Below are 15,929 nucleotides of genomic sequence, written 5' to 3'. Positions count from 1 at the left end.
GGGAAAAAAGCTGAATACCCATCCTTTTTGAAATCACTCTGGGTTACTTCTAACTTTTTTCTCTTTATTAGGAGTTGTGGAAATTTCAGTTGTGAAAGTTGTAAAATTTTCTCAAACACAAATGCCAAACTAATTAGCCTGTATTTACACAGTTTAGCTCCATTTTTCCTTTTTGACCAATTTGCCATCTTCTGGTGTTAGTCCAACTTCTCCGAATTCTTGAAATCTAATTTCTTAGTGCTTTCGTTGATTTCTTCACTCTCTGCTAGGCCATTGAGCAGTGGGACTTAAAGACAACAGATGAGACAAAATTAAGTCACTTTGTAAAATACGGGAGAGTAAATTAATTTAAAGGCCAATGACTAAACTTAGCTGTGGAATCCAAACATTTTTTATTTAGGTATTGTAGGTATTTTCTAAATTAAAACCTACTGTTGTCCAAAAGCCCAGTGAAGCTTTTTTGTAAACTTGCCTCAGCTGGCTTGTCCCTCATCTTTCCGAAGTATATCATAATCCTAACCTTGTTCTTTTTGGTTTTTCTAATAAGATTTTCCCTCATCAGTTGGATATAGTGCCTTGCATTTTAGTCCATATGTTACTTAACTATATTTGGCACGTTTACCTAATTTATTTAATTACTCAAATTACATTGAGCAAAGTCTCCATCCTTGAGAGGTCTAACCACCTGCTGAAAGGAGTCTTTGCACACTTCTAGGAATTGTGTTCTCTCTTCCCTATTTGATTGATACGGAGACAGAATCAAGAAGTGGATAAATAACATTCACAAAACAAATTTGTTGTTCCCACTCTCATCTTGAATCTGTGATGGTTGCAGTACATTCTGAGGTGGCCTTTCTTTCTTTATAAGTCTACACAATTGGTGTCAGATGATTCTATGCCTGTGGTGACTGAATCCTATTCTTGTCTAAATCCCCTGGTGGGCACTTTTGAAGATAGCAGTAAGGAGAATAAAAATTAGCAGACTTTTTAATTCATACTTTTTAGCCAAGTATACCAAGGCTAATTGTGCCAGCTGAGACTGATGCGGAATCAGGTGATCAGACATTGAATTGGAAGCATTCCTGTTCTGTTCAGCTTGACACATATCTTGTTGTGTAATTGAGAAATTAACGCATCGGGAGAATTATGCTGAATGCTCGTTTCACCTATACACTTAAATCTTGGCTCTATTTTAAATTCTAGAACAAATTGTTTTGCTCAACCAATATATTACAGCTGGGAACTTCTTTCTTTTTGCACTAGTACTTGGTTTATGTCCCAAGGTTACAGAAGTATCTGACACTGCCTACTGCTGTCATACATGGCAAGTTCAAAAGGCACAAGCCATAGTCAGAACTGCCCGCCCATCTCATTCTTGCAGCAAGATGATTTCCAGACTTGTACATGCACCCGTTGGAAAATCACTTTGCTGAGGTCAACAATGTGTCTACTGTAAATCTGTAAAAGAGAAAGAAAATATTTAATTCACAGTAGGTTAGTTAACATTAAAATACAGATTAATTCTTGGAGCCAGATTTGAAAGATCTGTTTAAGAAAGTGCAGAACATAACAATGTCTCTTTAGCTTCCAGGTCAAGTATAAGCACTTTGTGTTCAGGTCACTGACAGCAGAATAAATAGCTGCCTTGCAAGCCATTTATGCAGCATGAGGATTACTTAAATAATGTTTCTGGTCAGCTGCTGATTTTTGGAGCTGTTGTTAATGATCCATTGGCAGTGTAGGTATACTAGGAACATATTTAGGACTGAGAAGGAGAAATTTCATCCCTAAACAGGTTGTCAGTTTTTAGAATTCTCTATCACAGAGGGCTGTGGGAAGTGCCATCATCGGATATGTTTAAAGCTGAGATAGATCTTTGGTGTCCTAGGGAAGCTGTTCTGGGGAGTCGGTGAGAAAATGGAGTTGAGGCCCAAGATTAGCCATGATCATGATGGTAGAGTGAGTTCAGAGGACCATCTGATCTACTTTTGTTGGCATTTATTATGTTCCAATGAGTTTGCAAATTCCATGGTAGAGGCTGCAGAGCAACGTGCAAACTCAGTTTTGCTTGTGTTCCTGCGCTAGAAAATATTACTGTAAATAAAATCTCATGGTAAATTTTTCCCTTGGTTATCGTTCACAGTACACTCATTGGTTTCTGAATTGGCCAGCTTGTTTTATTGAAACACCTGATGGTGAAATGTAATGAGTGGTATGCCACAGGGATTCACATAGGTGGTTTTTCAGTTAATAATCATTACTTTGATGAAAGAACCAAAGATCTGGTTAAATCTACAGATGACACATTAGGGTCAAGAGTGTAGTGCTGGGACCCTGGTGCTGTGAGGCAGCAGTGCTAATCATTGAGCCACCGTGCCACCCCAGTTTAATCAAGAATCGAACTACAAAACCCTGGCACAATGAAGTGGCAGTGCTAACCACTGAGCCACCATATCACTTTGAAATACATATGTATTTTCTGTAGACCTGAATCTTTGTACAAGTAATTCTAAGATCTAGAGATTTTAAAATGCCCAGCAAGCTCACCAACATTTGAAAAAAAATCAGTTAATGATCTATGTCTGATTTGATAAGGAGAACCGCTTAATTTTTTTAAAATCCTAATTTGACCTGTTGCTTTCTAGTATTTAAAATCAAACTTGAATATGACTTATCTCTTTGTTATATTTTTTCAGTACAACACAGCAGCTAAAAGGGTTAAATTGTGACAGGTTACATAGACTGGGCTTGCATTCAAAAATGTAGAGATTAAACGATGACCTAATAGAAATATTTAATTGCTCTGCGAGAGTTCAGAACAAAGCACCACAACTGGGCCACGCAGGTGAAAAACGAATTTCTTCTCACACAGGATAAAAGAAACTGGAAAACTCTTTCCTCTGATTAAACTTCAGTCTGTTTCACCTAATGGGTTTGAATCAAGAATTGTAGTTATTTTCAGTAAATTTTACTTCCTGTAAAAATTATTATTCTTTTGGTAATCCTGTGTATCCTTGCATAAACAGTCTCTCATTTCTCCACGAAAGCTGTTCCTGCAGTTTTAAGACTAGTTTTGGATCAACTGCACTGAAAGCACTTGTTTACATTCTTAATGTTCAGAGTACAATTTGATTATCGAACATGTTTCCTTTCCTGGTGATGTAGATTCAGTGCTCCAAATGGCCAAACTTTATTTAGGAGCCTAGATAGCAGCTCTGTAAACTGTTCAACCATGCTGCAGCTGATTCTGCAACTATCAACATGTACAAACTTTATGTTTTGCTTTTTGATTGTTTTATGAAAATTCTGTGTCTGAAGCTCCCCCACCCCACTCTCTGGTACTGTGGGTTGAGGATCACTAACTTGATGTACCTATTCCATTTTTAAAAATTCATTTGTGGGTTGAGGGTGTCACTGGCTAGGCCAGCATTTATTGCCCATTGCGAATTGCCCAGAAAACAGTTAAGAGTCAGCCACATTGCTGTGGGTTTGGAGTCACATGTAGGCCAGACCAGGTAAGGATGGCAGTTTCCTTCCCTAAAGTACATTAGTGAATCAGATTTTTTTTTCCTGACAATCAGCAATGGTTTCATGGTTATTAGAAGTCTAAATTGCAGATTTTTAAATTGAATTCAAATTCCACTATCTGTCGTGATGTGATTCAAATCAGAGTTCCCAGAACATTACCTTGATCTCTGGATGAATAGCTCAGCGATAATACCACTAGTCCATTGCCTGCCCTTTAGCTCAACTTTTATGGAGATGAATTAATCAACTGTATGTTCTTGAGAACCTTTTTGTTATTTTACCCCCAAAAGTGAAGAAATAATTTCCTTAAGGTGCTACTATTAGAAGTAGCTTTTGGAATTAATTGCAGACAAACATGCCACTCAAATACTACAGACAATCGAGCAAAGTTGCCAGAAAATCTTGGTTACAGTGGTGTTGATTTGAGGGGTAAATTTTGGCTTAATCACAAGGGAAACCATTCTGCTTGTCATTAAGTGGTACTATGGGATTGCTTGCATTCACCTTGAGCAGATACTGGCATCCGTTTAATTTTATAAAAGATGGCGCCTCTAGCAGTGCAGCACTTCATTTACTGCACTGGAATAGCTCAGGTCTTTGGAATGGGACTTCAACCTGTGATGTTATTAGCTTGTTTTAAATCAGTCCTTGGGTAAAGATGCTCAAAAGAAATAACTGATTTTTTTTCTAACAGTATTGTAATCACTGATCTTGCATGAATAGCTAAAGTCCAACAACTAAGCTCTCGCTATTTATTTTATTCACAATGCTGAGCAGCTGGCAGGTGAGATACTCTTGAGTTTTTTTTCCCGGGAATAAACAAGAATATGGACTATAGAAATAAATAAAATGTACTTGAAATATTCAAGTCTGGTAGCATCTGTGGAAAATAAAAGAGTTTTAAGTCCAATATGACTCTTCAGAACAGAATATGAATTGCAAGAATGTTCATTTTAGTGTATGTGAATTGTTCATGTTTTGCCATATCTTTTGTGGATAGGTGGCTATGATGGACAAGATTTCCTCAGTAGTGTGGAGTGCTTTGATCCAGACACTGGTCAATGGACAGAAGTGACCCAGATGACCTCTGGCAGGAGTGGCGTTGGTGTGGCTGTGACAATGGAACCGTGCAATTTGGTTCGGCGCTAACGTTCCCAATCTCCAGATCAACCTCCAATCTTAACAGTTCTCCTGGATTTTACAGTGCAGTTTTTGACAGACTGTACTGGCATTTGCTGTAAATCACTATTTCACCTATGCAGTCAAATCACATGAGCAGTTTTTAAAAAAATTTTGCACTTCGTTTTGCCATAAATCAGAAAATTTTGTATGAACTCCCTTAATTTGACATTTAGTAACTGATGAACATAAATTCTGAATCTCTCAACCAGTCCAATTAAAGTGCTTAATGAATACTTGTTAGATATTCACAGGTGGGTTTGTGTTGCAGAGCTTGTCTTGCTCACCAATCTGAAATCTACAGTGTTTATCACCTATTCCCAAAGACAATTTCCATGTTCTAATGAGGATGGCATCTTGTAACAATATGCTAATTACCTAAATTAATTAACTTTGATATTTGTAATTACCCACTTCTTGAACAGCATGCACTAAATAACCGTAATAGATGAGCATATGGTAGTAAATTGGAGCACAAGTCTCTGTTCCATGTGAGAGTGCAGAATCCAGGTCGGATTACATTAGCTACACAGTTAGAGGAGGGGCAGGGGGATGGGCACAGGAAGGAACATCCATTTAAAAGACTTTCTCCTTTTGCTCACCACATCTGGTTTCTCTTGTGCTCTGTACGGAGAAGGGGCTGTATGGAATTTAACTGTGTCAGTTTGCCGGTGCCATAACAGATTATTTTGCACTAGTATTTGTGTAAAAATTTCCAAAAGAAATAATTGAATCCATTCTAACACAATGAACATCAGTGACTTAATTTCTAAGACAGTATTTTTAATAAAATGTGTTCACTTTAATAAACATTGTATTTAATAAATATACTTATGGTCTTTTCCAATGGTTCACAGCATAGAATTTTCTTCAATTTCCCAGGGTTACTCCTATTTGGATTTTAATTGCAACACAAAAGGCTATAGGTGAGCTCTTCAAACATGTTGATTGTTTATTGCTGATTGTCCTTCCATCATCCTTGTAGCAATCTCGCACCCTCTATAGCTAATCCTCAATTTTTCCTGTTGATCTGTTAATGTACCTTTTCAGCCTGACTGAGCTGAGAGGCGGTCTGTGTTCAGGCTGACTCTTAAATCAGCAACTCAATTCAGATGTGTTATTTTCCTCTTTATTTTTCATGGGATATAAGAGTCAGTGGCAAGATCGACGTTTGTTGTCCATCCCTAATTTCGCCGCCTTACTGAATCGCCTCCTCCCAGTTAGAAGTCTACCATAACACTGTGGATCTGGAGTCATGTGGGCTAGATGAAATAAGAATGCCAGACTTCCTTACCTAAGGGACATTAGTGAACCAAGTAGCTTCAGTAGTTCCATGGTCATAGTTACTGAGACTAGCTTTCAATTCCAGATGATATTAAGTTAGTTTAGTTTGAATTTAGTTTAAAGTGCAAAAGCAGAGGTAATGTTAAGTCTAAGCAAACTGGTAGTTATATGAATTTGTATGATCTAATTTCAGGCAGGCACAAAAGTTACTGAGATGATACAGAAGCAAACCACTAAGCTGTTGGCAAGAATAAGATGTCTCAGTTTTGAAGAAAGGGATACTTTACATTGGTTTACATTCTGGCTTCGATAAGATCTGATGATAAAAATGCTCAAAAGTAGTTTTGAAAAGGTAAATAAAGAAAAAAATGCATCTGCTGTTCAAAATTAACTGGAAAGAACATACTTATAGCTGACGACAACCAAACAGAGTGGTTAGTAGAGTTTTTCAATGGAGGATTGTTTGGTTTATTTCAAACCCAACCAGAAACAACGGTGGAAGAAAATGTCATTACAGCATCTTTTTAAAAGCAAAAGTGTTGTTTGCAAATGAAAGGGGATGGGTCTATATGGACAGTACTTTGGGAACTAGCCAAGTGTCACTGTGATGAATTGCTTTCCCTCAAACACTTTTTCATTTGCTTCCCTATCCCAATTACTTCCTCCTTATGACTGCAATTCCAGTTTTTGTGTACCCTGTAAGTAGTGATTTCCCCATCAGATTTCTCTTTACCTTGCTCCTTTAATATTTGTAACCTTGGGTTAATATAAAGTAGACCATGTGGCCTTCAAGCCTACTGTTATTCTTCCTTTTTTTGTTATTCCCTGTTTATTCTTAGTTCACTAATCTCGATCCATTACCTTTTTCCTCTTGTGATCTCAAGTGAAGGGGCTGTAATTTGCAGTTGTTTTTAATGTAGCTCTGGTCATTTTAGCAACCTGAGCATTGCACAGAGTCGGAGCCTGGCTACAATGGATGACACTGCTTGTACTTGCTTGTAATCAAATGATCAATCTTGGAAATATATTTTTTCATGACATAGAATTGGTAGTGTTCCTGCAGTCAAATACCTGCCGTTACTTACCAAAAGAAAGAAAATATGAACATTGGTCCGAATTGGGGATACTGCTAGGTGCCTGGAATTATAACCCGAAAAGGCTGTTCTCTTTCAAAAGAGGAAAAGGAATGTGGAAGTATTGGAAAAACCTCTATTGGAGAAAGTGTAAAGCAGTGGATTAACCTTGAGTGATGCATTTTACATTCATCCTGTTAAATAAAATCTATATGGGTTAATTTGCACTGCACAAATCAGTCAGAAGATATCAAATGTAAATTGTACCACAAACAGTAACAATCTGATCAAAATAAATCAAGTTAGAGACTTTTAAGTAAGAGGCAGTTATTGCTTTTTAGTGTTTTCTTTTACTAGAATCTGTGTAGAGCTCTGTTTTGATGCTCCTGAGGTATTCAACAGAGTATTTTGTTGTTGACCTATTCTCCAATTTTATGACCTGTTGCCCATGAAGGAATGTAAAATGTATCCTGCTGGCTCAACTGAAATTGAGAAAGGCACTGCAGGATAATGTAAAGCATGCCATTATAATATCGGTGGATATGTTTATGACTCTCCAAGTAGTGGGAATTTAGGATTCAAAAACTTAAGAGTTTGCCCGTGTGGTGATTCACTTAAGGTTAAATGGAAAACTTTTATCACATTCAGAATTTTCAACTTCAGGTTATCTTCAATTTACTTTCTACTCAGTATATTACAGTCTAATAAGTCTTAATTTATAGATGGCCATAACTAGTCAATATACAGAATAAAGGATTCTCAAATACATCCTTGGATAAGTACAGCATTTAAATACATTGGACTGGGAAGTGAAGGATTCTTGTTTGAATCTTTCCTTCTTTCACATTTGGACACAATTCATTCAGCCAAATAGTCATGGCTATAAGTATTAGACTTTGTTCCTCCAGTAAATGCAGGTCCAAACATCATAGCAGGTACATAGATTGCTCAGACTACCTTGTTTTTGACTAGGTTCCAATCAACTGAGGTTGAAGAAAATTAGTTGTAATAATTAGTACATAAGATAAATTTGGTTTCAATTTTTTTGAGTTGATTTGATTTATTGTTGTCACAGATACTGAGATATAGTGAAGAATATTCTTTTGTCTGCTATCCAAACAGATCATACCTTACATAAGTACATCAGGATAGTAGAACAGAATGCAACATATAGTGTTACAGCTGTCAAGAAGGTGCAGAGAAAGATCAACTCTAATGTATGAGAGGTCAGTCTGATAACAGCGAGGAAGAAGCTGTTCTTAAATCTCTCAACGTATTTTCAAACTTTTCTATTTTCTGCCCAGTTGAAGAGAGTATAACTAGGGTGAGAAGGGTCTTTGATTATGTTAATTGCTTTCCAAAGGCAGCAGGAAGTGTAGATGGGGTCAGTAGAAGGCTGGCTTTCGTGAAGGATGGGGCTGAGTTCACAACTCTGAAATTTCTTGCAGTCTTGGGAAGAGTAGTTGGCATATGTGATGCATCTGGATAGGATGCTGTGTATGGAGCATAAATAAAAATTGGTATAGTCATTGTGGACATGTAAAATTTCCTTATCCTTCTGAGGAAGTAGAGGCACTGCTATGCTTTCTTGACTGTAGCATCGGCCCAGATGGACCAAGACAGATTGTTGCTGAAAATGTGTTGCTGGAAAAGTGCAGCAGGTCAGGCAGCATCCAAGGAGCAGGAGAATCAATGTTTCAGGCATGAGCCTTTCTTCTCCTGCTCCTTAGATGCTGCCTGACCTGCTGCGCTTTTCCAGCAACACATTTTCAGCTCTGATCTCCAGCATCTGCAGTCCTCACTTTCTCCAAGACAGATTGTTGGTGATATTTACTCCTCAGAACTTGACGCTCCTAACCATCTCTACCCCAGCACCATTGATACAGACAGGAGTGTTTCCTCCACTCTGCTTTCTGAGGTCAAGGACCAGCTCCTTCATTTTGCTGACGTGAAGGGAGAGATTATTGTCTTTACATCATGCCACTAGGCTGTCTATCTCTTGCCTGTACTCTGCCTCATCATTGTTTGAGATCTGACCCACTACGGTGGTGTCATCAGCAAAAAGGTAAATGTTAACATCCCTCAAACTGAAACATTTAAACAAAACGCTAAACTCAGTAACAAAAAATTGTAATTCTGAACCTTAGAAGTAACTTGCATTTATGTAACACCATTTACATCCTCAAGACTTGTCAGAGTACTTCAATCCTAATGCATTGATAGTGAGGTGCATTCACAAGATTATACAAATGAAAATGAAATAAAAATCTGTTAAGGAATAACGTTTGAGCAGGATATCAGAAAATGTTATGTTCTTCAACAATTAGTGCCATAGAATCATTTACGTAAAATGACAGAAAAGATCTTGGTTAAGCATTGAATTGAAATTATTGTATCTATGTAACTGTACAGCACTAAGTATTACAAGTGATCTGTTAGCCGAGATGTGTTTAATTAATGAATTGAGATTGCTGTCACCAAGCAAAGCACAAACGTTCTAAGAAACTACTCAGTGAGCCTGTGACTCACACTAAGACCCACTACTTCATTTTTTCTATGTCTTAGAACATGGGGAGCACAAGAGTTTAACGAAAGAGGAACTGAAGCAAATCTGTATGAGTGGAGAAATTGATGGGATTGAGGGCCGACAAATCCCCATGGCCTGATAATCTACATCCCAGCGTACTTAAGAAGTGATCCTAGAAATAATGGATGCATTGGTGGGTATCTAAGATTCTTTAGTCTCTGGATCAGTTCCTATGGATTGGAAGGTAGCTAACATCTTCCCACTATTTAAAAAGGGAGACAGAGTAAACAGGGATCAAAGACCAGTGAGTCTGATGTTGGTACTGGGGAAGATGCTAGAGTCCATTATGAAACATTTTAGAGTTCAGCACTTGGATAACAGTGATAGAATCAGATACAGTCAGTATGGATGCACAAAATGAATAATCATACTTGACAAATCTAGAATTCTTTTAAGGGTGTAACTAGTACAATTATTCAGGAGGAGCCAGTGAATGTGGTTTAATTGGACTTCTAGAAGACTTCCAAATAAGAGATTAATGTGTAAAATTAAAGCATATACGATTGGGGGTAGTGTATTGGAATGAATAGAAAATTGGTTTGCAGACAAGAAACAAAGAGTAGAAATAAATGGATCTTTTTTTTTCTGAATGGCAGTAGTGACTAGTGGGCTTCCATAGGGAAGAATACCCCAGCTATTGACCATGTATGTTAATGATTTAGACGAGGTAACTAAATGTAATATCTCCAAATTTGCAAATAACACAAAGCTGGGCGTAAGGATGAGCTGTGAGGAGGATGCAGAGATGTTGCAGTATGATTTGGACTGGCTGAGTGGGCAAATGCATAGCAGATGCAGTATAATGTATTCAGATCTGTAATTATCTGCTTTGATAGCAAAAACAGGAAGAGATTATGCTCTGGATGTAAATTGAGAGAGGGGAATGTTCAACAAGTCCTGGGTGTTCTCCTACACCAGTCACTGAAAGTAAGGATACAGGTTTAACACACAGTAAAGTTTGCCTTCAGTGAGGGGATTTGACTACAGGGACAAAGGTGTCTTGCTGACATTATATAGGGCAATGGAGAGGCCACACCTGAAAAATGGTGTGCCGTTTGGGTCTCCTTATCTGAGGAAGCATGCTCTTGCTTTGGAGATAATGCAGCAAAGTTTTACAAAATTGATTCCTGACATATGAGGAGAGATTGAGTCAGTTGGATTGTATTCGCTGGAGTTTAGAAGAGTGATAGGGAATCTCCTAGAAAGCTATAAAATTCTTAACAGGACTAGACGAGTTAGATGCAGGAGGGATATTCTCCATGGTGAAGGAATTGAGAACCAGGGCTCATATTTTAAGAATAAGAGGTAAAACTTTCAGGACTGAAATAAGGAGAAATTGTTTCACTCAAAGTGGTGAATCTGTAGAATTCACTACCATAGAAAGTGGTTGAACTCACTATCACAGAAACATTGTGTTTTCAAGAAGGATGTAGATTTTGCTCTTGTGGCACAAGGGATCACTGGATATAAGGGTGTGGGCAGGGTTAGGGTACTGAGCTCTATGATCAGCCATCATCATATCAAATGGTGAAGCAGACTCAAGGGGTCAAATGGTCTAGTCCTGCTCCTACCTTCTATGTTTCTGTGTTTAGTGCTAATCCTACAATAATCAGCCATGGATCATTGGTAACACTCATACCTCTGAGATAGAATTCAAGTCCTCATCCAGAAATCTGAGCACACAAACCAAACCGACACTCCCACTTTCATAGTGAGGCAGTGTTGCATTGCTGGAGATACCATCAGTCAAAAAAACATTAAAGTTGGGTCGTTTGTTATCTTGAAGCAGGTGTGAAAGATCCCTTATATTTTAAAGAAGAACAAGGGGAGAACTGTCCCTGAGCCCTGACCAATATCTATCCCTCAGCCAAACTTACTGAATGAGAGTAATCATTTCTGTTGGATCTTCTTGTGCTCCCTGTACCACCATGGCAACGATTCCTCAAATGTGCTTTATTACAAATAAAATATTTTCTGACATCCTCAGCTCGTAAAGGTAATGTATAAATTCACTTTCTTACTAAAAGGTTACATTACTGCTTCCAGGAATGAAAAGTCTGGTTGATTGGCAAAAGGAGTACGTGAAAAAAGATTGTGAGTAGCTAAGACTTGGAATGCACTGTCTGAGAGTTGGTGGAGGCATTTAAAAGGGAATTACTGAAGACCGTTAAAAATGAACAATTTGCAGGGTTATGGGGAATATGGCACTAAGAGAAATGCTCATTTAGAGACCTGTGGAATGATCTCCTTCAGAGCTGTATCAATTTGGAATTTTTTCCCTTAAAACTATTGAAGCCAATTGAAAGGGGTCAAATGTGGCCTTACTCTATAAATTTGAGTATCAAACTTATTGATGAAAGGTCAACATTGCACTCACTCATACTGGAATCTCTAGTTCCAAGGTAAAACTTGAACAGAGGTTTTTCATTTCTTCAAATTCTCCATGGTTTGTGCTTGAAATTTCTCAGGGTCATCACGCTCAAGGAAGTATTCATATCTCTGAGATCTTATCATTAAAGTTATAGCATTTTGTACAATCTATCTGAGGGTCAGCTGAGAGCAACCTATTACCCAACTGATTGTATCAGCACAAGAAGCTTTCAATAGCTGAGAGCTGCCAGAACATTAACTCTCTTCTGAACTATACCTGCCTTAAATTCCACATGACCAGTTCTGTTGTTTCTGAATCTGCCTGTTATATGTAATTCTCATTACCTGTTTGTAGTAATTAATTTGGAATAAGCTTATTTTGATTGATACAAAAAAATTCATGTCAACATTTTCTATATTGCTTCAGAAAATAAAAAGCAATATTTTGTGGAAGGCCTCAATCTTTACTTCAAAGAGAGATATAGCTACACTAGGGTTTGCTGTTTGTGCTCCTTTGAATGCGGAGCTAAAGAAACTGTGAATTGAACATGTACCAGATAATAATCTGACCAATCTGTGTGTTAAAACTGCACACCTGGGGATACTAGAAAGCAGTCAGATGTTGGCCACAGAGATTGTACAGCCTTGTAAAAGTCCTTCCTATTGATATAATCCAATCTAGACGATGTATAGATTGGTTGAATCATTAACCTCAGATGGTTCCACTCACTCACTCCTTTGCTCCACAAACAATGGGACTTTCATTGCTCTCTCTGCTCTTATGATACAATAATCCTCTTTGGATTTTTTTTTCACAACATTTAAAGATAAGTGAGTTTTGAAACGATTTGTAGCTCAGGTTGGGGTTCTGCATGTGAGTTTGCTCGCTGAGCTGGAAGGTTTGGTTTCATCACCATGAAAGGTAACATCAGTGAGCCTCCAGTGAAGCGCTGGGGTTATGTCCCACTTTGTATTTGTTTGTTTAGGTTTTGTTGGGTTGAATGTGTCATTTCCAGTTCTTTTTCTCCAAGGATGGTAGATGGGGTCCAAATCGATGTGTTTGTTGATAGAGTTCTGGTTGGAATGTCATGCTTCTAGGAATTCATGTTTATGTCTCTGTTTGGCTTGTCCTAAGATAGATGTGCTGTCCCAGTCAAAGTGGTGTCCTTCCTCATCTGTATGTAAAGATACTAGTGATAGTGGGTCATGTCTTTTTGTGGCTAGTTGATGCTAATGTATCCTGGTGGCTAGTTTTCTGCCTGTTTGTCCAATGTAGTGTTTATTACAGTCCTTACAGGATATTTTGTAAATGATGTTCATTTTGCTTGTTATCTGTATAGGGTCTTTTAAGTTTACTAGCTGCTATTTAAGTGTGTTGGTTGGTTTGTGGGCTACCATGATGCCAAGAGGTCTGAGTAGTCTGGCAGTCATTTCAGACAGATCATGAATGGACAGATACAGTACAACGAGGCATTGACATTAGACAGCGGCAAACACAGAAAACGACAAAACTAGACCTACAGAAAAATCTAGACAAACTTACACTAAAGAACAACATAGACAATACAGAATCCTGGATCAAAGACTTATCAGACCGACCCCTAATAGACACTGAAAAAGCCGTCTTAGGAAGAGGATTACATTACAACTTCAGAGACACCGACAAAGATTCCTCAGCAGCTTTAGAATGAACATGGAAAAACAATGGAAACCCAGCAAGCCATCAGGCAGACAGCTGCACCAACATTAAGCAGGAAAAAGGAAGGAAACACACTCAATACACAAGAAAGAAGAGCACTAGAAGGATTTAGGATTATAATGTTTTTGTCTTCTCTATCTGCAGACAAAGGACATTAGACAGTCATTTCAAACAAAACAGACTACTACAAGAAAGCGAATGCACCGCTTGCAGATACAACACTTACCAACAGGCCCGACCCCATAACTAGAGAACTGAATCACAGCCTTACTCAAAATAAACTTCAGAAATCTGGAGAATTAAACAAGACAGACTTTAAAAAAATGAAACCAGATGGATCCAACACATCATGCTTCTACAAACTACCCAAAATTCACAAACCAACAGCCCCCCTCAGATTCATAGCCTCTCTACCTGGAACACCAAGGTACAGACTAGCCAAGGAACTCCACAAAAGACTAAAACACTTAGTGGAGGACTCCCACCACTCCATCCACTTCACTCAAGAATTCCTGAACCCCATCAAAAACACCAAGATAGAAGAGGATGAAATAATGGTCTCCTTTGACGTAACAGCCCTGATCACATCCATCAACATCAACCTGGCTAAAGAAATACACTATTTGAAGTCCCAAAGTCACAAAAACCAGACACTGCCAACTTCATCAACAAAGACAACATTGTCAAGCTATGCCTCATCACCCACTTCACTTTCAATCGTAAGACCACCAAGCAAATCAACAGAACACCCGTGGGATCTCCAATATCAGGGTTCCTAGCAGAAGCAGTAACATAGCAACTTGAACAAACAGCTCTCCCAACCATCCAACCCAAGCTTTGGGTCCACTACGTGGATGACACTTTTGTCATTACTAAATGAAACAAATTAGAGGAAACCTTCAAGACCATCAATAATATCCTTACTGGTATAAAATTAACGAAAGAGGAGGAAAACAATAGATGGCACAGCAGAGCAACCAGTCAATGGGGAACTTCAGACCAGTGTGTACAGGAAAACGACACATACGGACCAAATACTTAACTGCAGAAGCAATCATCCCAATATTCACAAATGAAGCTGCATTAGGGCACTATTTCAATGAGCTACCACACACTGCAGCATTGAGGAACTATGAAGAGCTGAGAAAAATCACCTATATGGCATATTCAAGAAGGATCAGTACCCTTTAGGGTGTAGGTTTGCTCGCTGAGCTGTAGGTTTGATATCCAGACGTTTCATTACCTGGCTAGGTAACATCATCAGTGGCGACCTCCAAGTGAAGCGAAGCTGTTGTCTCCTGCTTTTTATTTATATGTTTGTCCTGGATGGGGTTCCTGGGACTTGTGGTGATGTCATTTCCTGTTTGTTTTCTGAGGGGTTGATAGATGGTATCTAGATCTATGTGTTCTTGAGGAATCTGCGGACTGTATTTTTTGAGTGTCCTAGCAGCACACAAACCCACCAACACTCTCAAACAAAAACTATTGTGTGCTACTAGGACACTCAAAAAACACAGTCCGCAGATTCCTCAAGAACAAACCACAACAAGCAGACCAAACACAGCCAGAAACCCTAACCACCTTACCATACATCAAAGAAGTTTCAGAAATGACAGCCAGACTACTAAGACCCCTCTGAATCCTAGTAGCACACAAACCCACCAACACTCTCGAACAAAAACGAACAAACTTAAAAGACCCAGTACAACCCATGGACAAAACCAACGTCGTTTACAAACTTCCATGCAAGGACTGCCACAAACATTACGTAGGACAAACAGGAAGAAAGTTAGCCACCAGGATACATGAACACCAGCTAGCCACAGAAAGACACGACCCTCTCTCCCTCGTAGCCCTACACACGGATGAAAAAAACCACCATTTCGACAACACATCTATCCTAGGACAGGTTAAGCAAAGACATGCCAGAGAATTCCTAGAGGCCTGGCACTCCAACCACAATGCCATAAACAAACACATAGATGGTATCTAGATCTATCAACCCCTCAGAAAACTAACAGGAAATGACATCACCACAAACCCCAGGAGCCCCAGCCAGGACGAACATATAAATAAAAAGCAGGAGACAACAGCTTCGCTTCACTTGGAGGTCGCCACTGATGATGTTACCTCGCCAGGTAATGAAACGTCTGGATATCAAGCAAACCTACACCCTAAACCTCAACCTGAGCTACAAACCTTGCAATCG

General features: G+C 38.7%; 1 protein-coding gene across 2 annotated transcripts in view; it reads left to right on the top strand.

Moving 5' to 3' along the window:
* The window catches only part of LOC140479712 (kelch-like ECH-associated protein 1), a 71,830-nt gene extending 64,431 nt beyond the window's left edge, over nucleotides 1–7,399 (top strand). For both annotated transcript variants that reach the window (XM_072573756.1, XM_072573755.1), the window contains exon 6: nucleotides 4,529–7,399. In XM_072573756.1, the coding sequence (XP_072429857.1) occupies nucleotides 4,529–4,677 (149 nt within the window). In that variant the 3' untranslated portion in view covers nucleotides 4,678–7,399. The remainder of the gene's footprint in view (nucleotides 1–4,528) is intronic.
* Nucleotides 7,400–15,929: the final 8,530 nt, after the last annotated feature.

The sequence above is a fragment of the Chiloscyllium punctatum genome, chromosome 7 (genome assembly GCF_047496795.1).
Source record: "Chiloscyllium punctatum isolate Juve2018m chromosome 7, sChiPun1.3, whole genome shotgun sequence".
Lineage (NCBI taxonomy): Eukaryota > Metazoa > Chordata > Chondrichthyes > Orectolobiformes > Hemiscylliidae > Chiloscyllium > Chiloscyllium punctatum.
The sequence above is the reverse complement of the archived record's forward strand: the minus strand, read 5'-3'. Positions and strand labels throughout refer to the sequence as shown.